Genomic DNA, 27,912 nt, shown 5'->3' on the forward strand with positions numbered 1-27,912 from the left:
ACGAAAACGAGTATTTGGAGACACAAACACCTCTCCCCCCCCAGTGTGGGTGGACTGGTCCATGCTCCACCTTCCCCCCCTTCTGCCCAGCACACATGGGCTGGTCCAACTGTGGATCCACCTCTGCTTCTGTCAGTAACTGGTTCAGTCCATGAATCCTCCTCCAGTGGGAGCAGGGTTCCCTTGGCAATGGAATGTCCCATTGCAAGAGCGGAGCAGAATGCTCATGTGACCACGGAGGGGGAGGAGCTTTGAGGTGGATTGTTCCATTACAGCTGGGGGGGGCCTTTTGGGTCCCCTGCAGCCCCAGTTGGCTGATTCCAGCTGCTTGTGGGGGCCCTAGGACCTGCACAGCTGGGCAGGACGGTTCTGGCTGCTGGGCCCCTCCTGCCCCCACCCCTGGGGTCACTCCCTTCCCAAGAGGTGGGGCTCTCCCAGAGGAGGGTGGAGCCTGTAGCCCCACCCCCAGTAACCTCTGACCCCATGGAGCAGCTTCAGCCTTTAACTGGGTTAAAGGTCAGGCTGTCCCGCAGCTGCCCACAGGTGGGGGCCCCCTAGGCCCCTGCCAGCTTGTGACCTAGAGCGGGGCAGGCTCCGCCCCTTACCCCAGCTGCCCAGTCATGACCTCCTTGCCTGCCCCATGGGGCAAAGGTCACGCTCCTTGTGCCAATGGGGGTCTCAACCTTTTCCTGCTGCTCATGGGCAGCCAATCCGGCCCTTGACCTGTGTCACGCAAAGGTCACATCCTGACCTTTCACCCTTTCCCCATGGGGGGATGCCCTGCGTGCCCCACCCCCCCCCACCCCAGGACAAAGGGACATGGCAGTCATGCGGCCCTGACCCTCGCACATGGTTTATTGGTGCCCCCGGAGGCTCAGTCCGGCCTCTTCCCTCCGCTCATGGTCTCCACGTACCGGGCTGGCAGGACGACGTGCTCCGCAGCCCGGTGCCGGGTGTAGGACACGGGGCTGCCGGGCTCCCAGGCAAAGAGGTGCACAAGTCTGGGGAGAGAACGTGGGGGGGTGAGAGCGGGGGGCCTGGGTTCTCTCCCAGCTCTGGGAGGGGGGGCTGGTGGTTAGAGCAGGGGGGCTGGGACCCAGGACTCCTGGGTTCTTTCCCAGCTGTGGGAGGGGAGTGGGGGCTGGTGGGTCAGAGCAGGGAGGGCTGGGACCCAGAACTCCTGGGTTCAATCCCCGGCTGGGAGGGGAGTGGGGCTCGTGGTTAGAGCAGGGGGGTTGGGAGCCAGGACTCCTGGGTTCTCTCCCTGGCTCTGGGAGGGGAGTGTGGGCTGGTGGTTAGAGCAGGGGGGTTGGGAGCCAGGACTCCTGTGTTCTCTTTTGGGGACTGGTGGTTAGAGCAGGGGGGGACCTAGGACTCCTGGGTTCTCTCCCCGGCTCTGGGAAAGGAGTGTGGGCTGGTGGTTAGAGCAGGGGGGTTGGGAGCCAGGACTCCTGGGTTCTCTCCCCGGCTCTGGGAGGGGAGTTGGGTCTAGGCCAGGGCTTCTCACCCTTTTCCTTTGAGTGCGCCCCCCCCGTCTAGCGAGTCTAGCGCCAGTCATGTTTCACTGCCCTCTGAATCCTATTTGCAGCCCTCCCGGTTGAGAACCCCAGGTCTGGGGAGGGAGGGCGCACAGGGGTGCTGGGAGTCGCGGCTCCCACGTTCTCTTCTACTCACTGTGGATCATCCTCCGTCACCACCCTCTTGAGGAAGGCCAGGAAGGCCTCGCAGAAGTTCATGCAGACGGCCGGCTTCCAGCAGCCCCGGTCGCCCTGCGTGGGGGGCGGGGACCAGCTTGAAATCACTGCTTGGCGGAGGTGGGGCAGGGAAGGAACAAGGCTGTAGGGTGGGAGGGACAGGCAGGGCTGGCCTGCCTACTGGGGGAGAGAAGTGGGAGGCAGGGCGTTCAGAGGGATTGCAGGGGCTGAGAGGTCCAGTGACAGATTCGGGGGACGGGGATCTACAGCCGTTGGAAGGGAAGTAGGGGCCTGGAGAGGATGTGGGGGGCAGGGCTGGCCGAGGAGCAGCTCCCCCCACTTACCCGGATCAGCTGGAAGATCTTCATGGTCTCGAAGGTCTCCAGGGCGGCCACGGAGCCGTCGGGGGCGCGGAAGCCGGCCACAATGCGGGAGACGCCGGGCAGGAAGGACTGTGCCCACCACTTGATCAGCTTGTGCCTGGGGGGCAGGGAGGGGGGCATCAGCCTGGCTCCCGAGTACCCCCCCAGCCTCCCTTCCACCCCCCATGCAGGAAATACAGGGCAGAGACCCCCCTAACCTGCCTGGCCCCACAGAGAACGTACACCCAGGGCAGCCCTAGGCTGGGGGGTTCCTTGGGGCAGAGCTGAGGGGCTCTCACCTGTAAAAGCTCCTGCGCTGAGTGGGGCTGTGCAGCTCCTTGCATGTCTTGAGCTCCACGTAGCAGGCGGGGGGCTTGGGCCAGGCCCCGTGGGGGTCGGTGCAGTCCACCTCCCCAGCAAAGAGCAGCGAGTGCGAGCCCAGCCGCGTGCGCACCACCGTGCAGAACGCCTCGTTGGTGTTCACCACCCCCGTGGGGTCCGGGCTCCCATCCGGGGTGTCTGCAGGGACAGGCACAGCACAGGACACCTGGGTTCTCTCCCCCGCTTTTGAGAGGGGAGTGGGGACTAGTGGTTAGAGCAGGAGGGCTGGGAGAGGAGGGAGAAGCTGGGAACCAGGACATCTGGGTTCTCTCTCTCTGCGGGGACGGGAGTGGGGCTGGGAGGCAGGACACCTGGGTTCTCTCCCCAGCTCTGGGAGGGGAGTGGGGGTTAGTGGTTAAAGCCAGGGGGAGGTGGGAGCCAGGAGCTCTGGCAGAGGAGGGGGAAGCTGGGAGCCAGGAGATCTAGGTTCTCTCCCTGCGCAGGGACGGGAGGGGGGCTGGGAGCCAGGACTCCTGGGTTCTATTTACCCGCACACATGTAGCGCTCGAACTTGTAGCCCATGAAGGCCAGCTCCTGCAGCATGTCGGAGCGCTGCTCCCGCTGTTGCCGGGCCGCCGGCGTCTCCACCTCGCTCACGTACAGGGTGCCCCGGAAGAGGCTGACGGCCAGCAGCCAGCCCTCCTGGCTCTCGTAGGGCGTCGTCAGCACCTTGGTGAGGTGCCCCCGCCACGTCACGAAATCTGCGTTCACGGGGCGCCTGCGGGTGGGGGGGGACAAAGGGGTGGCATCGCCACACACAACATCGGTAGGTTAAAGAGTTAACGGTTCTCTGCGGAGCTGCACGGGGCCATATGAGCCCTGTGGTGTCAGGCTCTCAGCAGACTCAGGGATCCAGACCTGCACCCCGAGCTCTGAACCCCCAGAGCCTGTGTGCTGTGTCTGCCCCTCCCCCAGCTGAGCCAGAACCTTGGGGCAACCCACACCAGTATGTGCTGCAAAGGGGGCAGGGTCTCAGGTCCCCTACCTGCCCCCCGGTCTCCATCTCCCTCCGCTCAGGCACTGGCTTCCCAGCAACCCCTCCTGACTGGCAGGACCCCATTACGCCAGAGCCGCCCCTACTGGTCCTACCCATAACCCAAGGTGCCCCTAGGTCAGGGCAGGAGTCCCATGGTGCCCCCTGCCAGCCTGGAGGACCCCATTCACTCCACAGCCCCCCTAAGTCAGTGGTGGCCACCTGCTGTTCCCCCTGGAGGACTCACCCCCGAGTTCAGCGGGGAGCCCCCCAGCACCCCCTGCTGGTCACGGGCTCTCGGCCTGCCCCTCGCTCACCCCGCGGCGTCGCCCTGGGCCCGCAGCCGGTCCCGGTTCCCAGCCACCCACTGAAGGATGTGCTCCAGCCCCTCCCGCCGGCCCTCGTCCCGCCGCACGTAGCGGTCACGGTAGCCGTGGCGCAGGTCGAAGGGGGGCTCGGGGCGCTCGGCGGGGGGCGGGGCGAAGTAGCGCAGCTGGCGGGCGTCGGGGTGGTAGCGGCGCTGGGTGTCCAGGGAGAAGTGCCCCTCCTCGGCCGGCCGCCGGTAGAAGGGGAAGGGTCCGTCGTAGAGGGCCGGCTCCACGGGCAGGGTCAGGGGGGCCCAGCGGCCGCGCTTGGGGGACCCCCCCGGCTCCAAGGGGGCCTCAGCGGCTCCACTGCTGCGCTTGGCCGGGCGGGTGCTGGGCTCCATGGCGGCCTGGAACAGCGAGAGGGAGGTGAGAATGGGGAGCTCGGCTGAGATACACCCCCCAATGCTCCTGGGGGGGACCCCTCTGCCTCCAACTCCCTGGGGGGCATTTCCCCTGCGGGCCCTGCCCCCGGCCGCCCCTCCCCCCCGGGATACCCCAATCCCCGCCCCCAGCCCTGGCAGCCCCTCCCCCCCGGGATACCCCAATCCCCCCCCCAGCCCTGGCAGCCCCTTCCCCCCCAGCCCCCCCAATCCCCACCCCCAGCCCTGGCAGCCCCTTCCCCCCCGGGATACCCCAATCCCCGCCCCCAGCCCTGGCAGCCCCTCCCCCCCGGGATACCCCAATCCCCGCCCCCAGCCCTGGCAACCCCTCCCCCCCGGGATACCCCAATCCCCCCCCCAGCCTTGGCAGCCCCTCCCCCCCTTCCCCCCCAATCCCCCCCCAGCCCTGGCAGCCCCTCCCCCCTGGGATACCCCAATCCCCGCCCCCAGCCCTGGCAACCCCTCCCCCCCGGGATACCCCAATCCCCGCCCCCAGCCCTGGCAGCCCCTCCCCCCGGGATACCCCAATCCCCGCCCCCAGCCCTGGCAGCCCCCTCCCCCCCGGGATACCCCAATCCCCCCCCCAGCCTTGGCAGCCCCTCCCCCCCTTCCCCCCCAATCCCCCCCCAGCCCTGGCAGCCCCTCCCCCCCGGGATACCCCAATCCCCCCCCCAGCCTTGGCAGCCCCTCCCCCCCTTCCCCCCCAATCCCCCCCCAGCCCTGGCAGCCCCTCCCCCCCGGGATACCCCAATCCCCCCCCCAGCCCTGGCAGCCCCTCCCCCCGAAACCCCCGCTTTGACCTCTCACCCCGACACCCGATCACTTTCCCGTCCCTCTCCGGTGACCTTTGGCCCCAGTCACGCCCGGGCTTCCGCCTTCGTCATCGGGGAGCGACGCGCAAACTGTGACACCATCAGACACCGACGGGGGCCTGAGCTGCGTCAGGTGAGCCCGCGTCGTGACGTCATTAAAACGCGTCATGAAGAGGCGGGGGGTAGCAGGAGCCTCGCACCGCGACAGGGGGCGGGGGCGTTGACGTCATCACTCAGGGACGGGGGCGACGGGTAAGGGGAGGGGGACCCGGCTGAGGGGGAGCAGAGCAGGGGGGAGGGGATCTGGCTGGGGGGGAGCAGAGCAGAGGGGGAGGGGGACCCGGCTGAGGGGGAGCAGAGCAGGGGGGAGGGGATCTGGCTGGGGGGGGAGCAGAGCAGGGGGGAGGGGATCTGGCTGAGGGGGGAGCAGAGCAGAGGGGGAGGGGATCTGGCTGAGGGGGGAGCAGAGCAGGGGGGAGGGGATCTGGCTGGGGGGGGAGCAGAGCAGGGGGGAGGGGATCTGGCTGAGGGGGGAGCAGAGCAGGGGGGAGGGGATCTGGCTGGGGGGGGAGCAGAGCACGGGGGGAGGGGATCTGGCTGAGGGGGGAGCAGAGCAGAGGGGGAGGGGATCTGGCTGAGGGGGGAGCAGAGCAGGGGGGAGGGGATCTGGCTGGGGGGGAGCAGAGCAGGGGGGGAGGATCTGGCTGAGGGGGGAGCAGAGCAGGGGGGAGGGGATCTGGCTGAGGGGGGAGCAGAGCAGAGGGGGAGGGGATCTGGCTGAGGGGGGAGCAGAGCAGGGGGGAGGGGATCTGGCTGGGGGGGAGCAGAGCAGGGGGGAGGATCTGGCTGAGGGGGGAGCAGAGCAGGGGGGAGGGGATCTGGCTGGGGGGGAGCAGAGCAGAGGGGAGGGGATCTGGCTGAGGGGGGAGCAGAGCAGGGGGGAGGGGATCTGGCTGGGGGGGGAGCAGAGCAGGGGGGGAGGATCTGGCTGAGTGGGGAGCAGAGCAGGGGGGAGGGGATCTGGCTGAGTGGGGAGCAGAGCAGGGGGGGAGGGGATCTGGCTGAGGGGGGAGCAGAGCAGGGGGGGAGGGGATCTGGCTGAGGGGGGAGCAGAGCAGGGGGGAGGGGATCTGGCTGGGGGGGGAGCAGAGCAGAGGGGGAGGGGATCTGGCTGAGGGGGGAGCAGAGCACGGGGGGAGGGGATCTGGCTGAGGGGGGAGCAGAGCAGAGGGGGAGGGGATCTGGCTGAGGGGGGAGCAGAGCAGGGGGGAGGGGATCTGGCTGGGGGGGAGCAGAGCAGGGGGGGAGGATCTGGCTGAGGGGGGAGCAGAGCAGGGGGGAGGGGATCTGGCTGGGGGGGGAGCAGAGCAGGGGGGAGGGGATCTGGCTGGGGGGGAGCAGAGCAGAGGGGAGGGGATCTGGCTGAGGGGGGAGCAGAGCAGGGGGGAGGGGATCTGGCTGGGGGGGGAGCAGAGCAGGGGGGGAGGATCTGGCTGAGTGGGGAGCAGAGCAGGGGGGAGGGGATCTGGCTGAGTGGGGAGCAGAGCAGGGGGGGAGGGGATCTGGCTGAGGGGGGAGCAGAGCAGGGGGGGAGGGGATCTGGCTGAGTGGGGAGCAGAGCAGGGGGGGAGGGGATCTGGCTGAGGGGGGAGCAGGGGAAAGGGGGAGGGGATCTGGCTGAGGGGGGAGCAGCGCAGTGGGGGAGGGGATCTGGCTGAGGGGGAGCAGAGAAGGGGGGAGGGGATCTGGCTGGGAGGGGAGCAGAGCAGAGGGGGAGGGGATCTGGCTGGGGGGGGAGCAGAGCAGGGGAGAGGGGATCTGGCTGGGGGGGGAGCAGAGCAGAGGGGGAGGGGATCTGGCTGAGGGGGGAGCAGAGCAGAGGGGAGGGGATCTGGCTGAGGGGGGAGCAGAGCAGGGGGGGAGGGGATCTGGCTGAGGGGGAGCAGAGCAGAGGGGAGGGGATCTGGCTGAGGGGGGAGCAGGGGAAAGGGGGAGGGGATCTGGCTGAGGGGGGAGCAGGGGAGAGGGGGAGGGGATCTGGCTGGGGGGGAGCAGAGCAGAGGGGAAGGGGATTTGGCTGAGGGGGGAGCAGAGCAGGGGGAGGGGATTTGGCTGAGGGGGGAGCAGAGCAGAGGGGGAGGGGATCTAACTGAGGGGAGCACAGCAGAGGGGGAGGGGATCTGGCTGGGGGGGAGCAGAGCAGAGGGGGAGGGGATCTGGCTGAGGGGGGAGCAGGGGAAAGGGGGAGGGGATCTGGCTGAGGGGGGAGCAGCGCAGTGGGGGAGGGGATCTGGCTGAGGGGGAGCAGAGAAGGGGGGAGGGGATCTGGCTGGGAGGGGAGCAGAGCAGAGGGGGAGGGGATCTGGCTGGGGGGGGAGCAGAGCAGGGGAGAGGGGATCTGGCTGGGGGGGGAGCAGAGCAGAGGGGGAGGGGATCTGGCTGGGGGGGAGCAGAGCAGGGGGGAGGGGATCCGGCTGGGGGGGAGCAGGGGAGCGGGGGAGGGGATCTGGTGGGGGAGGAGCAGAGCAGAGGGAGAGGGGATCTGGTGGGGGGGAGCAGAGCAGGGGGGAGGGAATCTGGCTGGGGGGGAGCAGGGGAGAGGGGGAGGGGATCTGGTGGGGGGGAGCAGAGCAGGGGGGAGGGGATCTGGCTGGGGGGGAGCAGGGGAGAGGGGGAGGGGATCTGGCTGGGGGGGAGCAGAGCAGGGGGGAGGGGATCTGGCTGAGGGGGGAGCAGAGCAGGGGGGAGGGGATCTGGCTGAGGGGGGAGCAGGGGAGCGGGGGAGGGGATCTGGTGGGGGGGAGCAGAGCAGAGGGGGAGGGGATCCGGCTGGGAGGCAGAGGACCGGCTCGGGGGAAGGGGATTACCATGACAGGGATGGACCCTGGCTGGGGGCCCCCTCTGTGCTGACCTTCCCCCTCCCCCCCACCCAGCCCCATGGAGCGCCGCCGCCAGCTGATCTCCAACACCCTGAAGGCCAAGAAGCGGCGCCTGCAGCCGGGACCCGACCCTGGGGATGCGGGAGAGCCGGAGAGACAGGGTAACCGGGGCGGGGGCGGGGCCCCAGGACTCCTGGGTTCTCTCCTGCCTCTGGGAGGGGAGTGGGGGCTGGGGGGTCAGAGCAGGAGGGGCTGGGAGCCAGGACTCCTGGGTTCTCTCCCGGCTCTGGGAGGGGAGTGGGGGCTGGTGGTTAGAGCAGTGTGGGGCTGGGCCCCAGGACGGCTGGGTTCTCTCCCGGGTGACCCTGTGCTGTTGGTCGGCAGAGGGCCCTGGGACGGTGGAGTCGGCTCTCCGGTATCTCGCCTCCCTCTTCCCTCGTCAGCTGTTTGAGGATGCGCTGCCCCCCCTCGTCCTGAAGCACCAGCTCTACAGCCTGGTGAGGGATCGCACAGCTGTGGACAGGCAGCTGGTAAGAGCTTCCCCCCACACCCCGGTTTCCAGCCCCCCCCCCCCCCCCCGGTCAGACTCAGGGGTTGCTCCAGCTTGGGATCTCCTTCCCCAGGCTGCCCCCCATGCCAGGTTTGGTCAGAGAAACCCCCTTGGGAGAGTCACGCGATGTTCTGGGACTACCTCTGAGCCTGTTTTCCCTGCCAGCCTGGGACTCCAGAACCCTGCCTTGCTGAGCCCGACACGCCAGCCTGCTGCAGACCAGACCCAGGTCTGGGCCATGTCCCACAAAGCTGCAGACTTAACTGAAACAGCTTCAGAAGTGCTCCTGTCTCGAGCACCCAGCGGGGTGCAAACCCCAAATCAATCCATTTTACCCTGTATAAAGCGTATACAGGCTAAACCGTAAACTGTCCTTCCTCTGGAACGCTGACGGAGAGAGATGCACAGCTGTTGTCTCCCCCTGGAATTAATACTTACTCTGAGTTAATTAATAAGTAAAAAGTGATTTTATGAAATACAAGAAGTAGGATTTCAGTGGTTCCAGGTAATAGCAGCCAGAACAAAGTAAATTACCAAGTGAAATAAAATAAAACAAGCAAGTCTGAGCCTAATACAGTAGGAAACTACAGGCAGGTAAATCTGACCCCCTGAAATGCTCCAATCAGCTTCTTTCACAGACTAGACACCTACCTAGTCTGGGCTCATCCTTTCCCCTGGGACAGCCCTTGTTCCAGCTCGGGGTAACCGCAGCCCCCTTTGTCCTGCCCCCCCTTTTTATAGCTTCGGCCCAAGGCGGGAACCTTTGTCTCCGGGCCCCACCCCTCTGTCTAAGTGCCAAGCCCCAGGTGCAAGATGGATTCCAGAACCAGGTGACATGGTCCCATGTCCTGGGAGACCCCAGGCCTTCATTCCTCCTGGCCTGACTCACAGGAGGGTCTGCGAGTAAACAGCCATCTACAGTTAATTGTCCTCGTTAATGGGAGCCATCAAGATTCCAAACCACCATTAATGGCCCCCACTTTGCATAACTACAATAGGCCCTCAGAGTTATCGCTCATATTCCTAGTGTCAGATACAAGACTGATCCATGCATACAAATGGGGTGAACACTCGCAGCAGAACGTAACCTTTGCACAGATGTTACATGGCAGATCTAGCATAAAACATATCCCAGTTACGTCATATTCGCACTCCTCAGCATCTCTGTATAAAGCAACACCCCCCCCATTAACCTTCTCCCCCCACAGTGCCGGCTGAAGGACGAGGGGCTGATCCGGCTCTTCCAGCTTGGATTCGACTCAGACGTCTTTGGGGTGGTGTTCACCCAGGACTACACAGCCAAGGTGCATCTCTGACCCCCCAGTAGGGCTGCCGAGGCCCCCGGCAGTGGGAGGAGGGTTCCCGCGGTCCCGGGGGGGGCTGGCTGGTGGTGACAGGCCCCCATCTCTGCCCAGGTGCTGCAGGCCGTGGCGGGGAAGGAGCACGCCGGGATGGTGCGCAGGTTCCTGGAGACGGCGTTCGCCTCCTGTCCTGAACTCAGCTACGACAACGGCCGCATGCTGAGGGACTTCGGCTTCCGGGACCCGGACATCACGTGTGTGGCCGGGAGCGCGGGGGAGGCAGGGGCCACGCAGGCTTCCTGGGCCCCGTGGCAGCCACGTTTCCCTTCCCCTCCTCAGCCCTGTGCCCGCTTGGTGCTCTGTGCAGCTGCTCCCCACCCGAGGGGCCGCATCTCCGTGCCAGGGGAGGGGTTCCCACATCCCATCCCAGGGAAGCAGAGCCCGAAGCCAAGCGAGGGGTCCCTGGGTAACCAGCCCCTTGCCCCACCCCAGAGGGGCCGGACGAGGAGTCTCTGGAGCAAAGGACACTGAGGTGACGGGGTCTCTTCTCCTGTCCCCCGTCCCAGGCAGCTGGTAAATGCCGGAGTCCTGACCGTCCGTGATGCTGGCAGCTGGTGGCTAGCCGTGCCTGGAGCTGGGCGCTTCGTTAAATGCTTCATCAAAGGTTTGTGTGGGACCCACCAGCCCCCGCCCTGGGGCCGGGTCAGAGCCAGCGCCCCCTAGAGGGAGAAGGCTGACTGAGTCTGCTCTCTCCCTGGCCCAGGGCGTAAGGCCGTGCTGGGGATGATCCAGAAGGCCAAGTACAAGGAGATTTTGCTGTCGGATCTTCAGAGCCGCCGGGCTCCCACCGCTGTGAAACTGGGGCTCCCCTACCACATCCATGACCTCATCGGGGCCCAGCTGGTTGACTGGTATGTACCCCCCCAAACCAGGGAGAGAACCCAGGAGTCCTGGCTCCTACCACTAGGCCCCATTCCACTCCCAGAGCTGGGGAGAGAATCCAGGAGTCCTGGCACCCAGCCCCCCCAGCTCTCACCCACCAGCTGCCACTCCCCTCCCAGAACCAGGGAGAGAACCCTCCTCTTTCCCCCCCCAAGCTGGGAGGGAACTCAGGAGTCCTGACTCCCAGAACTCCCTGCTCTAACCCATAGCCCCCCCTCCCCTCCCAGAACCAGGGAGAGAACCAACCCCCCACCCCCAGCTCTGACACACACACACACCAGAGCTGGGAGAGAACCCAGGAGTCCTGCCCCGTCCCATTGTCCCATGGAGGGAGCTAAGCTAACAGCCTCTCTCTGATTCTCCCAGCATCCCCAGCACTTCCGGGACCCTGCTGCGATTGGCCGACTCCTGACCCCACGACCCGAGGAGCCATCCGGGATCTGTGCCAAGCACTGACTGAGGCTGGGGGGCAGAGGGGGCTCACCGTGGCTCCCTGCTGTGGGGACTGGGGTTTCCCATCATGCAGTGGGGCTCAGCCCCTGCGGAGTGACGGGGGATCTAGGGGAATAATTTATTTTGTGGATCAATGTTTGCACATGAGAGGGGTGGGGTGGTGAAGGATCGGGGCCCAGCCCTGTGGGAGCTGGGGGGAGACAGCGAGTTTTGAGCTGCGGCTCAGCGGCAGGGCCGTGGAGGGCAATAAATGGGCGTTTCTCTGCTCCCTGGCCTCCTGGGGTCCCTGTTTCCCCACGGCGCAGCCCTGCCTGTCCTGGGCTGGGCGGGGGCCAGAAATCAATGGTTTGTGAAGGGGGGAGCCAGGGCCAGGTGGGGAGTACGGTGCCCACTAGTCTTGGGGTAGGGAATTGCAGCAGCAGAGACCCCTAAATGGAATCAACCCACTCCCCTCCCAGAGGCAGGGAGAGAACCCAGGAGTCCTCGCTCCAAGCTCCCCCTGCTCTAACCACTGGCCCCCACTCCCCTCCCAGAGCCAGGAGAGAACCCAGGAGTCCTGCCTCCCCCTCCGCTCTAACCACCAGCCCCCACTCCCCTCCCAGAGCCCGGGAGAGAACCCAGGCGTCCTGGCTCCCACCAGCCCTCACTCCCCTCCCAGAGCTGGGAGAGAACCCAGGAGTCCTGGCTCCCACCAGCCCCCACTCCCCTCCCAGAGCCGGGAGAGAACCCAGGAGTCCGGACTAACTACTACACCTCATGCCCACATTCCCTATCACCCCATGGGCGTCTCCAGGTTGTTTTTCTACCTGTTGTTTTAGCTCCAGGGCCCTGAGTCAGCTGGGCTGGGGCCGCTGAAATCCACCCTCTGCTCCAGTTAGTAGGAGAACATCTGCCCCTGTCCCGCCCACAGCTGGAAGAGAACCCTGGCGTCCTGGTACCCAGCCCCCCCTGCTCTAACCACCAGCCTCCACTCTCCTCCCAGAGCCAGGAGAGAACCCAGGAGTCCTGGCTCCCAGCCCCCCCCTGCTCTAACGCACCAGCCTCCACTCTCCTCCCAGAGCCAGGAGAGAACCCAGGAGTCCTGGCTCCCCGCCCCCACTCTCCTCCCAGAGCTGGGAGAGAACCCAGGAGTCCTGGCTCCCAGCCCTCACTCCCCTCCCAGAGCTGGGAGAGAATCCAGGAGTCCGGACTGTCTGGTCTAACTACTACACCTCATGCCCACATTCCTTGTCACCCCATGGGCGTCTCCAGGTTGTTTTTCTACCTGTTGTTTTAGCTCCAGGGCCCTGAGTCAGCTGGACTGGGGCCGGTGAAATCCACCCTCTGCTCCAGTTAGTAGAACATCTGCCCCTGTCCCGCCCACAGCTGGAAGGGAACCCTGGCGTCCTGGTACCCAGCCCCCCCTGCTCTAACCACCAGCCCCCACTCCTCTCCCAGAGCCAGGGAGAGAACCCAGGAGTCCTGGCTCCCAGCCCCCGCCCTGCTCTAACCCACCAGCCCCCACTCCCCTCTCAGAGCTGGGGAGAGAGCCCAGGAGTCCTGGCTCCCAGCCCCCCCTGCTCTAACCCACCAGCCCACACTCCCCTCCCAGAGCCAGGGAGAGAACCCAGGAGTCCTGGCTCCCAGCCCCCCCTGCTCTAACCACCACCCCCACTCCCCTCCCAGCGCAGGGCACTTGTATGGGGTCGCTGTCCCTTTAAGGGAGGGGAGATGGGCGGGGCCAAGAGGTCAGTCACATGACTGTATCCAGGGTGGTTTCCCCCCCACACCTAATCACGGGCGAGGCTTTGAGTGATGTGACCGCGGGCGCTACATTGTAACCAGCGGCGGGTTAAAGGGGCCGCGACCCAGAGTCCATGGGGCGCCCGCGGGCCCTGCCCCTGGCGGAGCTGCTGCTGCTGGGGCTGTGCGGGGCCTGGGCCTGGACGGGACCCCCGGAGCAGGTCCGTGCTGCCCCCCCCGATCCCCCCTCTGCCCCCCTGGCTCCCCCCAGATCCCCCCCGGGATCGGCCCTCCTGGGTCCCCCTGTTCTCCCCACCGGGGTCCGGGCCTCCAGCCCGCCTCTGCCCCCCCGGGATCGGCCCCCCTCTGCCCTCCTGGGTCCCCCCGTTCTACCCACCCGGGTCCGGGCCCCCAGTCCTCCTCTGCTCCCCCGGGATCGGCCCCCCCAGATCCCCTCCCCCGGGATCGGCCCCCCTCTGCCCTCCTGGGTCCACTCGTTCTACCCACCCGGGTCCGGGCCCCCAGTCCTCCTCTGCCCCCCCGGGATCGGCCCCTGCAGCCTCCCTGGGTCCCGACCGCCAGGTCGCGTCCCAGGATTGGGTCCCCCCCGGATCCCCCTACCTGAGTCCCAACCCCCTGGAATCGCCCTCCCCCATGCCACCAACAGGGGCCGGACCCCCAGCCCCACTCTGCCCCCCCGGGATCGGCCCCCCCAGATTCCCCCACCCGGGTCCTGACCCCCAGCCCCACTCTGCCCCCTGGGTCCCCCCATTCTCCCCACCCGGGTCCTGAACCCCAGCTACCTGTACGGCCCCTCTGGTCCTCCAGAGATCGGCCCCTGCGGCGCCCCCCCATCCTCCTACCCGGGTCCTGACCCCCAGCCCCCCGTATGGCCCCTCTGCTGCCCCCGGATCTGCCCCCCAGCACCTGGGCACAGCCCCCCCACCTGGGTAGGACCCCCTGGGACCTTGTTACCCCCCACACAGGTACAGCCCCTCGGTACCCCTGCCCCCCCTCCAAGGGCCTCGGTACCCTCCACCCAGGTCCAGCCCGTGTGCCCCACCACGTAGGTTCTTCCCCTCCCAGGTACCTGCCCCCGCCCCCGCGTACTGCCACCAGGTGCCACCCGCCTGACCCCCCCCAGCCGGGTCCAGCCCCCAGCTCCCCCCACCCCGGTATCAGGTGACCAGACAGCGAGTGTGAAACATCGTGGGGCGGGGGGGGAGTAATAGGAGCCGATATAAGAAAAACCCCAGAAATCGGGACATCTGGTCCCCCCGGCGGGGTGGGGGGTCATCTGTGTCAGTGAAAACAGCCAGGCGGCCGGGGGCACCTTCCAGACGATTTGCCCACGAACGCTGGTGCCCAGATCAATTCTTAGTCTCCACCGAGCCACAGGGATCCTCGTCCCAGCCCCCCCCAGGCCCCCCCCGACCCCCCACTCCCACCCCGTCTTTGGGGGCAGGAAGCTGAGTCTTCCCCATTCCCTGTAATGGGGGTCTCGCTTCTGCCAGGGAGAGCCCCCTGCTGCCCCCACAGCCCAGCCCCCCAGCACAGCACTGGGGCAATGGGGAGCCCTGACTGCCCGGGCAGAGCCCCCTCCTGCCCCCCACCCCCTGCTGCCCAGCCCCTAGCGCCGCCCTGGGGCAATGGGGAGCCCTGACTCCCCGGGGACAGCGCCCTCTGCTGCCCCCCCCACCCCCTGCAGCCCAGCCCCTAGCGCCGCCTTGGGGCAATGGGGAGCCCTGACTGTCCGGGCAGAGCCCCCTGCTGCCCCCCCCTGCAGCCCAGCCCCTAGCGCCGCCCTGGGGCAATGGGGAGCCCTGACTGTCCGGGCAGAGCCCCCTGCTGCCCCCCGCCCCACCCCCCGAGCCCCCTGCTGCCCCCCGCCCCACCTCCTGCAGCCCCTAGCGCCGCCCTGGGGCAATGGGGAGCCCTGACTGCCCGGGCAGAGCCCCCTGCTGCCCCCCCCCCCCGCTCCCTGCAGCCCAGCCCCTAGCGCCGCCCTGGGGCAATGGGGAGCCCTGACTGTCCGGGCAGAGCCCCCTGCTGCCCCCCGCCCCACCCCCCGAGCCCCCTGCTGCCCCCCGCCCCACCTCCTGCAGCCCCTAGCGCCGCCCTGGGGCAATGGGGAGCCCTGACTGCCCGGGCAGAGCCCCCTGCTGCCCCCCCCCCGCTCCCTGCAGCCCAGCCCCTAGCGCCGCCCTGGGGCAATGGGGAGCCCTTAACCCTTTGGCCCCTGGTATCTTTGGGCAGGTCACTCCCCTGATCACCCTGGAGCAGCTGCTGTGGGTGAGCGGGCGAGAGATGGGGGAGGTGGATACGTACAGGGTCCCCCTCATCGCGGCGACGCCCCGCGGCTCCCTCCTGGCCTTCGCTGAAGCCCGGAAATTCTCCCCCTCGGACTCAGGGGCCAAATTCATCGCCCTGCGGCGCTCCACTGACCGAGGTGTGTGGGGAGAGCGCGCGGGGCTGCGGGTCAGGAGTGAGGGGCACTGGCAGGGCTGGGGGCTGCGGGTCGGGAGTGAGGGGCACCGGCAGGGCGGGGGGGCTGTGGGTCGGGAGTGAGGGGCACCGGCAGGGCTGGGGGCTGCGGGTCGGGAGTGAGGGGCACCGGCAGGGAAGGGGGGCTGTGGGTCGGGAGTGAGGGGCACCGGCAGGGCTGGGGGCTGCGGGTCGGGAGTGAGGGGCAGCGGGGGGGAAGGGGCTGTGGGTCGGGAGTGAGGGGCACCGGCAGGGCTGGGGGCTGCGGGTCGGGAGTGAGGGGCACTGGCAGAGCGAGGGGGCTGTGGGTCGGGAGTGAGGGGCACCGGCAGAGCAAGGGGCTGCGGGTCGAGAGTGAGTGGCACCAGCAAGGCTGGGGGGGCTGCAGGTCGGGAGTGAGGGGCGCCGGCAGAGCGGGGGGGCTGCAGGTCGGGAGTGAGGGGCGCCGGCAGAGCGGGGGGGCTGCAGGTCGGGAGTGAGGGGCACCGGCAGAGCGGGGGGGCTGTGGGTCGGGAGTGAGGGGCACCGGCAGAGCACGGGGCTGCGGGTCGAGAGTGAGGGGCACCGGCAGGGCTGGGGGCTGCAGGTCGGGAGTGAGGGGCACCAGCAGAGCGGGGGAGCGGTGGGTTGGGAGTGAGGGGCACCGGCAGAGCGGGGGGGCTGCAGGTCAGGAGTGAGGGGCACCAGCAGAGTGGGGGAGCTGTGGGTCGGGAGTGAGGGGCACCGGCAGAGCACGGGGCTGCGGGTCGAGAGTGAGGGGCACCAGCAAGGCTGGTGGGGCTGCAGGTCGGGAGTGAGGGGCACCGGCAGAGCGGGGGGGCTGCGGGTCGGGAGTGAGGGGCACCAGCAAGGCTGGGGGGGCTGCAGGTCGGGAGTGAGGGGCACCGACAGAGCGGGGGAGCTGTGGGTCAGGAGTGAAGGGCACCAGCAGGGCTGGGGGCTGCGGGTCGGGAGTGAGGGGCACCAGCAGAGCATGGGGCTGCGGGTCGAGAGTGAAGGGCACCGGCAGGGCTGGGGGCTGCAGGTCGGGAGTGAGGGGCACCAGCAGAGCACGGGGCTGCGGGTCGGGAGTGAGTGGCACCAGCAAGGCTGGGGGCTGCAGGTCGGGAGTGAGGAGCACCGCTGGCAGGGCTGGGGGGGCTGCGGGTCGGGAGTGAGGGGCACCGGCAGAGCGGGGGGGCTGCGGGTCGGGAGTGAGGGGCACCAGCAAGGCTGGGGGGGCTGCAGGTCGGGAGTGAGGGGCACCGACAGAGCGGGGGAGCTGTGGGTCGGGAGTGAGGGGCACCGGCAGAGCACGGGGCTGCGGGTCGAGAGTGAGGGGCACCAGCAAGGCTGGTGGGGCTGCGGGTCGAGAGTGAGGGGCACCGGCAGAGCACGGGGCTGCGGGTCGGGAGTGAGTGGCACCAGCAAGGCTGGGGGCTGCAGGTCGGGAGTGAGGAGCACCGCTGGCAGGGCTGGGGGGGCTGCGGGTCGGGAGTGAGGGGACCGGCAGAGCGGGGGGGCTGCGGGTCGGGAGTGAGGGGCACCAGCAAGGCTGGGGGCTGCAGGTCGGGAGTGAGGAGCACCGCTGGCAGGGCTGGGGGGGCTGCGGGTCGGGAGTGAGGGGCACCGGCAGAGCGGGGGGGCTGCGGGTCGGGAGTGAGGGGCACCAGCAAGGCTGGGGGGGCTGCAGGTCGGGAGTGAGGGGCACCGACAGAGCGGGGGAGCTGTGGGTCAGGAGTGAGGGGCACCAGCAGAGCACGGGGCTGCGGGTCGAGAGTGAGGGGCACCGTCAGGGCTGGGGGCTGCAGGTCGGGAGTGAGGGGCACCAGCAGAGCACGGGGCTGCGGGTCGGGAGTGAGGGGCACCGGCAGAGCACGGGGCTGTGGGTCGGGAGTGAGTGGCACCAGCAAGGCTGGGGGCTGCGGGTCGGGAGTGAGGGGCACCAGCAGAGCACGGGGCTGCGGGTCGGGAGTGAGTGGCACCAGCAGAGCACGGGGCTGCGGGTCGAGAGTGAGGGGCACCGTCAGGGCTGGGGGCTGCAGGTCGGGAGTGAGGGGCACCGTCAGGGCTGAGGGCTGCAGGTCGGGAGTGAGGGGCACCGCTGGCAGGGCTGGGGGGGCTGCGGGTCGGGAGTGAGGGGCACCAGCAGAGCACGGGGCTGCGGGTCGGGAGTGAGTGGCACCAGCAAGGCTGGGGGCTGCGGGTCGGGAGTGAGGAGCACCGCTGGCAGGGCTGGGGGGGCTGCGGGTCGGGAGTGAGGGGCACCAGCAGAGCCGTCTCTCTCGCCCAGGCGCGACGTGGTCCCCCAGCTCGTTCATCGTGAACGACGGGTCGCGGGTGGACGGGCTGAACCTGGGGGCCGTGGTCGTGGACCGGGCGAACGGCTCCGTGTTCCTGTTCTACGCGCTCTGCATCCACCAGCCGCAGCCCTGTGTCTCCAGCACGATGCTCATTCGCAGCCGGGACGACGGCCTGTCCTGGAGCCGCCCCCGCAACCTCTCCCAGGAGATCAGCCTGGACAGGTTTGCCCCGGGGCCCGGGCTCGGCATCCAGGTGGGCACTCGGGGAGCTGCCCCAATTCTGTCATGGTGTTCCACTTGGCCGTGTCCCCGCCCAGAGCCAGTCGCATCTCCCCGCTGGTGTTATCCGGGCTGGTGATCTGCTCGGTCACTCTAGTCCTCGTCTCTGGGAGCCAGCCTGACCCTGCTCTGCTGTGAGAAGCCCCCTCCCGGGCTGGGCACGCACAGCCTGTGCCATGGAAGCTGCTCCTTGGCTTGTGCAACCAAATGACCCTAGCCAGTGTCTCCGGTCCCAGACACAACCTGGGAACCTCCGTCTTGCAGTGCCCAGTTAGCTGAGTCTGTCAGTTTAACGGAGAAGTGGATAAGCCCCAGGCTTGTTCTCCAAGCGAGGCCTGCCACGCCCAGCGCGCGGCTGCAGGTAGAACAGACATTTAACAACGCTAATGGCAGGTTAAGTGATTAGAAGTCACAGCGCACGTCCAGTCTGAGCGGAGCTGAGCACTTCCGGGGCCCTCACAAACGTGGCTGCTTCTCGCCCCAGGCTGGCAGGTCCCTTGTCAGCCCGGCTCCCCCCTTCGAGCAGGGCCTCAGGCGCTTGGTGGGGGCGGCTGCAGATGGAGGTGGAAGAGCCAGCAAATGTCTCCCCCTTTTATCCTGTTCCTTCCTCCCTCCTGGCTTTGCCCCCCCCCCGGGGTCAGGTGAGCGTTACCCCATCGCAGCCCCTGTCATAACCTTAGTCCCAGATTTGGACCTTAGCGTCCAAAATATGGGGGTTAGCATGAAAACCTCCAAGCTTAGTTACCAGCTTGGACCTGGTACTTGCTGCCACCACCCAAAAAATTAGAGTGTTTTGGGGCACTCTGGTCCCCCTGAAAAACCTTCCCTGGGGACCCCAAGACCCAAATCCCTTGAGTCTCAAAACAGAGGGAAATAATCCTTTTTTCCCTTCCCCCCTCCAGGTGCTCCTGGAGAGATACACAGACACAAGCTCTGTGAATCCAAACAGAGTGACTCCCCCTCTCTGTTCCCAATCCTGGAAACCAAAAGCACTTTCCTATTCCCCCAGAGGGAATGCAAAATCAGGCTAGCAAATCCAACACACAGATCTCCCCTGATTTCTTCCTCCCACCAATTCCCTGGTGAGTACAGACTCAATTTCCCTGAAGTAAAGAAAAACTCCAACCGGTCTTAAAAGAAAGCTTTATATAAAAAGAAAGAAAAATACATACAAATGGTCTCTCTGTATTAAGATGATACAATACAGGGTCAATTGCTTAAAAGAATATTGAATAAACAGCCTTATTCAAAAAGAATACAAATCAAAGCACTCCAGCACTTATTCATGCAAATACCAAAGAAAAGAAACCATATAACTTACTATCTGATCTCTTTGTCCTTACACTTAGAAACAGAAGACTAGAAAGTAGAAAGTACTTCTCCAAAGCTCAGAGAAAGCAGGCAGGCAGACAAAAGACTCAGACACTAACTTCCCTCCACCCAAAGTTGAAAAAATCCGGTTCTCTGATTGGTCCTCTGGTCAGGTGCTTCAGGTGAAAGAGACATTAACCCTTAGCTATCTGTTTATGACACGCCCCCCAAATTGCAGACAGTGGGGAAGCTCACTGGCGGCGATTTCCTTCTAGAACTTTAAAATAAACAGATTAATACAACACATACACCGTTACATATACCCCTAAGTATATAACTAACAGACTTCTACATTTTAAGAACACTTTTTAACTACTGAATTCTGGGAAACTCTCACGGGAGAGTGCATCAGCTACTTTGTTAGAAGCTCCTGTGATGTGTTGAATTTCAAAATCAAAATCTTGGAGAGCTAAACTCCAACGAAGAAGTTTCTTGTTCCCCTTGGCAGTATGAAGCCACTTTAGTGCAGCATGGTCAGTTTGTAGTTAGAACCGCCGTCCCCAAACATATGGGCGTAGCTTTTCCAGGGCGTACACAATGGCATAGCATTCCTTTTCACTGACTGACCAGTGACTTTCCCTCTCAGACAGTTTCTTGCTGAGAAACACGACAGGATGGAAGTTGTGATCTGTTGCTTCCTGCATGAGCACTGCTCCTATACCACGCTCAGATGCATCTGTGGTTACTAGGAATGGCTTGTCAAAGTCCGGGGCCCTGAGCACAGGGTCAGACATGAGCATTGCCTTAAGCTGGGTAAAGGCCTTTTGACACTCATCAGTCCACTTAACTGCATTTGGCTGGGTCTTTTTGGTCAGGTCGGTCAGTGGGGCAGCGATTTGGCTGTAGTGTGGTACAAATCGCCTGTAGTATCCGGCCAAGCCTAAGAAGGATTGGACCTGCTTCTTGGACCGTGGGACAGGCCACTTTTGGATAGCATCCACCTTGGCCTGTAGGGGGTTTATGGTTCCTCGACCCACCTGGTGCCCCAGGTAAGTCACTCTGTTTTGGCCTATTTGACACTTTTTGGCCTTAACAGTTAGTCCTGCCTGCCTGATGCGCTCAAAGACCTTTTCCAGGTGTAGTAGGTGTTCGGGCCAGGAGTCTGAAAAAATGGCCACATCATCGAGATAGGCAACTGCAAATTCTCCCAGTCCAGCTAGTAGACCATCTACCAGCCTCTGGAAGGTGGCGGGTGCATTTCGAAGGCCGAAAGGAAGGACATTGAATTCATACACCCCCGCATGGGTGACGAATGCTGACCTCTCCTTGGCAGGTTCATCTAGCGGTACTTGCCAGTACCCCTTGGTTAAGTCTATTGTAGAGATGAACTGGGCACGTCCCAACTTCTCCAATAGCTCATCGGTACGTGGCATTGGATGGTTGTCCGGACGAGTTACAGCATTTAGCTTACGGTAGTCCACGCAAAAGCGTATTTCCCCATCTGGTTTGGGTACCAGAACCACTGGAGATGCCCATGCACTGGTAGATGAGCGGATTATACCCATCTGTAGCATGTTCTGGATCTCCCGTTCTATAGCAGCTTGGGCATGAGGAGACACCCGGTAGGGTGGGGTTCTGATTGGGTGAGCATTACCTGTATCAATGGAGTGGTATGCCCGTTCAGTCCGTCCTGGGGTGGCTGAGAACAATGGGGCGAAGCTAGTGCACAGCTCCTTGATTTGTTGCCGCTGCAGACATTCCAGGGTGGTTGAGAGGTTCACCTCTTCCACGCCACCGTCTTTTTTTCCGTCGTAGTAGACACCGTCAGGCCACTCAGCATCATCTCCCTGGACTGTAAACTGACAAACCTGTAAGTCTCTGGAATAAAAAGGCTTGAGAGAATTAACATGGTACACTTTAGGCTTTAGTGAGGAATTGGGAAATGCTATGAGGTAGTTTACAGTTCCCAGGCGCTCTTGGACCGTGAATGGCCCTTCCCATGATGCTTCCATCTTATGGGCCTGTTGCGCCTTCAAGACCATAACCTGGTCTCCTACCTTGAAGGAACGTTCTCTGGCATGTCTGTCATACCAGGCCTTTTGCTCTTCTTGAGCATCCTTTAGGTTCTCTCTAGCAAGGGCTAAAGAGTGTCGGAGGGTGCTTTGTAGGTTGCTTACAAAGTCCAGAATGTTAGTTCCTGGAGAAGGCGTAAACCCCTCCCATTGCTGCTTCACCAACTGTAATGGCCCCTTAACCTCGTGACCATACACAAGTTCAAATGGTGAAAACCCTAAACTGGGATGTGGTACAGCCCTGTAGGCAAACAGCAACTGCTGCAACACTAGGTCCCAATTATTGGAGAATTCGTTGATGAATTTTCGTATCATGGCCCCCAAAGTTCCATTGAACCTTTCCACCAGGCCATTGGTTTGATGGTGGTACGGGGTGGCAACCAAGTGATTCACCCCATGAGTTTCCCACAGTTTTTCCATGGTCCCTGCCAGGAAATTAGACCCTGAATCTGTAAGGATGTCAGAGGGCCAACCTACCCTGGCAAAGATGTCTGTTAGGGCCAGGCACACAGTGTTAGCCCTGGTGTTGCCTAGAGCGACTGCTTCTGGCCATCGGGTAGCAAAGTCCACTAAAGTCAGTACGTACTGCTTTCCTCTGGGCGTCTTTTTTGGGAAAGGGCCCAGAATATCCACAGCTACTCGCTGAAATGGGACCTCAATTATGGGGAGTGGCTGGAGAGGGGCCTTGACCTGGTCTTGAGGCTTTCCCACTCTTTGGCATACCTCACAAGACCGGACATACTTGGCAACGTCCTTGCCCATCCCCTCCCAGTGGAAGGACATCCCCAACCGGTCCTTGGTTCTGTTCACCCCAGCATGGCCACTGGGATGATCATGGGCTAAGCTTAAGAGCTTCCCCCGGTACTTAGTTGGAACCACCAACTGTTTTTGCGGCTGCCATTCTTCCCGGTGTCCACCAGAAAGAATTTCCTTGTATAAAAGTCCTTGGTCTATAACAAACCGGGATCGATTAGAAGAGCTGAGAGGCGGTGGGGTGCTCCGTGCCGCCGCCCAAGCTTTCTGAAGGCTGTCATCTGCTTCCTGCTCAGTCTGGAACTGTTCCCTTGAGGCTGGGGTCACCAGTTCTTCCTCAGACTGTGGACTTGGTCCCTCTGGAAGCGATGTAGGTGATGCGTTTGTTTTCGTTGCTGGTGAACCGCTCTCCGCTGGTGCACCTGAGGGTATTTCAGGCTCTGGCTGAGCCTTTTGGGTATGGCTGTCTTTGGCTTCTGCCAGTTCTGGCTCGCTGGCGCCCACTGGCGTTGAGTTTGAAGATGGGGTTGCAATCGCTGGTGCTGGTTGCTGTTCCAGTTCCGGGCCTGGGACTGGAGGTGCTGTGGCTGTTTCAGTGGTTGGCATGGAATCTGGATCCACTACCTCTGTCTGGGTCTCTGGTAACACAGACGGGGCCTCTGTGGACGGCTCAGGAACAGGAATGGGTCTGGAAGCTTGCCTGATTTGGCTACGTGTAACCATTCCCACTCTCTTGGCCCGCCTCACCTGGTTGGCCAAGTCTTCCCCCAGTAGCATGGGGATAGGATAATTGTCATAGACTGCAAAAGTCCACATTCCTGACCAGCCTTTGTACTGGACAGGCAGTTGAGCTGTAGGCAAGTCTACAGCTTGTGACATGAAGGGGTAAATTGTAACTTTGGCCTTTGGGTTGATGAATTTGGGGTCAACGAAGGATTGGTGGATAGCTGACACTTGTGCCCCCGTGTCTCTCCACGCAGTAACCTTCTTTCCGCCCACTCTCAAATTTTCCCTTCGCTCCAAGGGTATTTGAGAGGCATCCGGGCCTGGGGATCTTTGGTGTGATGGTGGTGTAATGAATTGCACTCGCATGGTGTTCTTGGGACAGTTGGCCTTGATATGTCCCAGTTCATTACACTTAAAGCATCTTCCATCTGATGGGTCACTGGGCCGAGGTGAGTTACTGGAGACTGGTGAGGTGGAAGGGTAGGGTGTCTGTGGCTTTACTTGGGTGGTATGTGGGGTCTTTGGCTGTCCTCGGTTGTAGGGTTTATGGTCTGTGTGCCCCCTGGGGTAATCGTTCCCCTTGACAGTAGCTTTCTTGCTTTCTGCCAGTTCCATCCATTTGGCTCCAATCTCCCCCGCCTCAGCGAGATCTTTGGGTTTTCCATCTTGTATGTACCGTGTGATGTCTTCAGGAACACCATCCAAGAACTGCTCCATTTGTATGAGGAGGTGCAGTTCTTCCAAGGTTTGAATGTTGTTTCCTGTTATCCAGGCCTCATAGTTTTTTGCAATGTAGTAGGCGTGTTTGGGAAATGACACCTCTGGTTTCCACTTTTGGGTTCTGAAGTGCCGACGGTCATGATCTGGGGTTATCCCCATTCGGTATCTGGCCTTGGTTTGAAAAAGTTTATAGTCATTCATTTGCTGCTTAGGCATTTCAGCTGCCACCTCTGCTAAAGGTCCACTGAGCTGTGACCTCAATTCTACCATGTACTGGTCTTCGGGGATGTTGTACCCAAGACAGGCTCTTTCAAAATTTTCCAAGAAGGCCTCGGTGTCATCCCCTGCCTTGTAGGTGGGAAATTTCCTGTGCTGTGGAGCAATAATTGGCGCCGGGTTGTTAGGGTTGGCTGGCACAGGCAGCCCAGCTTTTGCCAACTCCAGTTCATGTTTTCTCTGTTTTTCCTTCTCTTCATTCTCTTTTTGTTGTTTTTCCATTTCTCGGCGGTGGTCCGCCTCTTTGGCTGCCTGTTCTCTTTGGTAGGCTGCCTCTCTTTCTCTCTCTCTTATTTCCATCTCTGTTTGTTTTATTTCCAGTTGTCGCCTGTGTTCAGCTTCTTTGAATTGCTCTTCGGCCTCAATTTTTGCCTTAGAAGTCATGATTCCTGTTTTCTTGTGTTGGGGTGCCCTCCGGTGTTTATCTTCTGAACTGCAGGTTCTCTGTTGCCTCCTGAAGTCTGCCTAGCAACAGTGCCTTTAGCTAATCTTCAATGTTAAGTAAACCTGAAAAACCACTTTTTTTGCATTTATATAGTGCTGGTAATGACTCTCAATGGGAGTGCTATTGTGTGACAAAAGACTCGTAATAGCACCTTAATGGCTTCTTGCTTAACATGCAAGCCACAAACTGCCAGAGAGAGCAGAAAAAAAAATTCTCTCTGGTTCCCTTTTAAAACCAAACTGTTTCTCTCTGCTAAAAAGCCCTTAGCAGAGAAGAGAAAAATATAATATTCCTACTGGCTTCTGGATTCTGTCTAAATCCCACCCCTCCCACCATGTCATAACCTTAGTCCCAGATTTGGACCTTAGCGTCCAAAATATGGGGGTTAGCATGAAAACCTCCAAGCTTAGTTACCAGCTTGGACCTGGTACTTGCTGCCACCACCCAAAAAATTAGAGTGTTTTGGGGCACTCTGGTCCCCCTGAAAAACCTTCCCTGGGGACCCCAAGACCCAAATCCCTTGAATCTCAAAACAGAGGGAAATAATCCTTTTTCCCTTCCCCCCTCCAGGTGCTCCTGGAGAGATACACAGACACAAGCTCTGTGAATCCAAACAGAGTGACTCCCCCTCTCTGTTCCCAATCCTGGAAACAAAAAGTACTTTCCTATTCCCCCAGAGGGAATGCAAAATCAGGCTAGCAAATCCAACACACAGATCTCCCCTGATTTCTTCCTCCCACCAATTCCCTGGTGAGTACAGACTCAATTTCCCTGAAGTAAAGAAAAACTCCAACAGGTCTTAAAAGGAAGCTTTATATAAAAAGAAAGAAAAATACATACAAATGGTCTCTCTGTATTAAGATGATACAATACAGGGTCAATTGCTTAAAAGAATATTGAATAAACAGCCTTATTCAAAAAGAATACAAATCAAAGCACTCCAGCACTTATATTCATGCAAATACCAAAGAAAAGAAACCATAGAACTTACTATCTGATCTCTTTGTCCTTACACTTAGAAACAGAAGACTAGAAAGTAGAAACTACTTCTCCAAAGCTCAGAGAAAGCAGGCAGACAGACAAAAGACTCAGACACAAAATTCCCTCCACCCAAAGTTGAAAAAATCCGGTTCTCTGATTGGTCCTCTGGTCAGGTGCTTCAGGTGAAAGAGACATTAACCCTTAGCTATCTGTTTATGACAGCCCCAAACTGCCCAAGGGAAGGGGGGGTGACTCTCACTCCAGAGCCCACCAGATCCTTTGCTGCTGCCTAGGCCAGTGCCCCTTGTTCCTGAGCTGGGCTGGGTCTGTCCCATCCACGCCCTGATGAGGTGTGAACTGCCCCTCTGCTCCTGGAGAGTTTTGCCTGGGCTTGTTTTAAGCCACAAGGAGCCGTTCTCAGCCTCATAAGGATATACCTGAAATTACAGCCCGTCACACCCGTGACCAGTGTCGGGGGCCAGGTTAGTCTGGAGCCACAGAAACGAGGAGCCCGGGGGCACCTTAGGGACTAAGGCTCATTTGGGCAGAAGCTTCCGTGGGTAAAACCCACTTCTCCAGCGGCCTGGAGTGAAGTCCCAGCTGCAGGCGTCGTGCTGCCCTGCCAGTGGGGAGCAGGTGCCGGCACGGCCCCTTCGATTGGGGGGGGGGTGTGCCCCCCTCCCAATGCAGGTGAGGAGGGGTCAGTTCCCGATGAGCCAGCCGCTCCCAGGCCCTGTCCGAGCCCAGATTAAGGGGTCATTACAGGCCTGTCCGGGAACTGACCCCTCCTCACCTGCATTGGGAGGGGGGGCACATCCCCCCCCGATCGAAGGGGCCCTGCAGCACGACCCGTGCAGCTGGGACTTCACTCCAGGCCGCTGGGGAAGTGGGTTTTACCCACGAAAGCTTCTGCCCAAATGAACCTGTTAGTCCTTGGGTGCCCCGGGCCCCTGTTCTTAGCGTCGCAACGACGGTAACAGCCGAGCTCAGCACCACGCGCCTTTCGGAGACACTCCACCTGACAACCTTTGCGTTGGGTCCCACACAATCATTTTATAAAGATGAACGTGGGGTGCAGGGTGTTCCCCCGAGGTACAGAGCGTCACAAGGGGTCCCTGGGTAATCTGCCCGACCCCAGAGCCAGCCGCATGTCAGCGCAGCGGAGGTGTCCCTGGATAACCAGCCCCCCATGCCCCACCCCAGAGTGGCCGCATCTTGGCTGATGGATGGTGACTCAACCCCCTCTCTCCTGACCCGGCCTCAGAAACACTACGAGCCCCGCACGGGGCGACTGATTGTCTGTGGCCACAGGACGCTGGACGTGGACGGGATTTACTGCCTGCTCAGCGATGACCATGGCGAGAACTGGCGCCTGGGGGGGACCCTGCGGGGGATCCCCTACGGGCATTCCAAGTTAGCCCACGACTTCAACCCCGACGAGTGCCAGGTGAGCAGGATGGGACCCAGGCATCCAGGACAGGACCCCCCCAGCTCTCAGTGCCCAGACAGAGAGGATGGGACCCAGGCATCCGGGACAGGACCCCCCCAGCTCCCAGTGCCCAGACAGGGAGGGGATGGGACCCAGGTGTCCAGGACAGGACCCCCTCCCGAGTGCCCAAATGGGGAGGGGATGAAACCCCCTCCTCAGACAGGGAGGGGATGGGACACTGCATCTGGGACAGGCCCCCCCCCCGGTGCCCAGATGGGGAGGGTATGGGACCCCTCCTCAGACAGGGAGGGGATGGGACCCAGGCATTCGGGACAGGACCCCCCCCTCAGTGCCCAGATGGGGAGGGGATGGGACCCAGGCGTCCAGGAGAGGCCCCCTCCTCAGACAGGGAGGGGATGGGACCCTGCATCCGGGACGGGCCCCCTCCTTAGGGAGAGGATGGGACCCAGGCATCTGGGATGGGCTCCCTCCTCAGACAGGGAGGGGATGGGACCCAGGCGTCCATGGCGAGGGGGTGGCAGGGCGGAAGGGACCCAGGCGTCCGGGTTAACGCCCCTCCCCCTCCCCAGCCCTACGAGCTGCCGGACGGGTTGCTGGTGATCAACGCCCGGAACCAGAACTTCTACCACTGCCCCTGCCGCATCCTGGCCCGGAGCTGGGACGCCGGCGAGACCCTCCCCCCCGAGGCCGTGACCTTTGACCCCACCCTGGTGGACCCTGCGGTGGCGGCCGGAGCTGTGGTCACCAGGGGCCTGGTCTTCTTCAGCAACCCGGCCAACGACACCCACCGTGCGTGGGGGGGGCAGCGCTGGGGGGTTGTGGGGAGACCCAGCTGGGGGGGAGGGGGCAGAGCTGTGGGGGGGCTGCAGGGGGTTCGCTGTAGGGGGCAGATGGGGCATGTGGGGGGTGCAGGACGAGGGAGGGCAGGGGCCTGTCCCTGGGGGGTGGGGGCTCCGTGTGTGTCACCCCTTTTTCTTCCCCCTCCCAGGCATGAACCTGACCCTGCGCTGGAGTTCGGCCAAGGACCCCTCCTGGTGGCAGCGCCCCCTGCAGGTCTGGGCAGGACCCAGCGGCTACTCCTCCCTGGACGTCCTGGAGCCCCCCGGGGAGCCCCCCACCCTCTACCTCATCTACGAGAAGGGGCGGAGCCAGTCCATCGAGAGCATCTCATTGGTCAAGATCAGCCTCTCCGGGAGCCTCTGACCCCCAGAGCCCCGGGGGCGCTGGAGGGGGAGGGAATCGGCCCCTAACCCTGGAATCAAAGGGGAAGGAACTGCACTACCGGAGCAATAAAGGAAACGAAACTTGGCCGCCGG

General features: G+C 62.9%; 3 protein-coding genes across 3 annotated transcripts; 2 read left to right on the plus strand and 1 right to left on the minus strand.

Annotated features, from left to right (window-relative positions):
- Positions 1-833: 833 nt before the first annotated feature.
- On the minus strand, positions 834-4,200 carry DXO (decapping exoribonuclease). Its single transcript, XM_050919633.1, has 6 exons — positions 3,728-4,200; positions 2,926-3,155; positions 2,356-2,575; positions 2,039-2,174; positions 1,675-1,769; positions 834-1,001 (listed from the first exon to the last, which is right to left on the minus strand). Exons 1-6 carry the CDS (start codon positions 4,117-4,119, stop codon positions 875-877), a joined length of 1,200 nt encoding a protein of 399 aa, XP_050775590.1. The 5' UTR covers positions 4,120-4,200; the 3' UTR covers positions 834-874.
- Positions 4,201-5,183: 983 nt separating this feature from the next.
- On the plus strand, positions 5,184-11,361 carry STK19 (serine/threonine kinase 19). The gene is made up of 8 exons (XM_050919661.1): positions 5,184-5,222; positions 7,904-8,010; positions 8,234-8,379; positions 9,608-9,703; positions 9,815-9,954; positions 10,267-10,364; positions 10,464-10,611; positions 11,009-11,361. The coding sequence occupies exons 2-8, from the start codon at positions 7,908-7,910 to the stop codon at positions 11,052-11,054; spliced, it is 777 nt and encodes a 258-aa protein (XP_050775618.1). The 5' UTR covers positions 5,184-5,222; positions 7,904-7,907; the 3' UTR covers positions 11,055-11,361.
- A 1,485-nt stretch (positions 11,362-12,846) lies between these two features.
- On the plus strand, positions 12,847-27,905 carry NEU1 (neuraminidase 1). Its single transcript, XM_050919636.1, has 6 exons — positions 12,847-13,038; positions 15,074-15,266; positions 17,574-17,836; positions 26,411-26,593; positions 27,166-27,385; positions 27,585-27,905. The coding sequence occupies exons 1-6, from the start codon at positions 12,952-12,954 to the stop codon at positions 27,797-27,799; spliced, it is 1,161 nt and encodes a 386-aa protein (XP_050775593.1). The 5' UTR covers positions 12,847-12,951; the 3' UTR covers positions 27,800-27,905.
- The last annotated feature ends 7 nt before the right edge of the window (positions 27,906-27,912 follow it).

This window comes from Gopherus flavomarginatus, chromosome 12, assembly GCF_025201925.1.
Source record: "Gopherus flavomarginatus isolate rGopFla2 chromosome 12, rGopFla2.mat.asm, whole genome shotgun sequence".
Classification (NCBI taxonomy): Eukaryota; Metazoa; Chordata; order Testudines; family Testudinidae; genus Gopherus; species Gopherus flavomarginatus.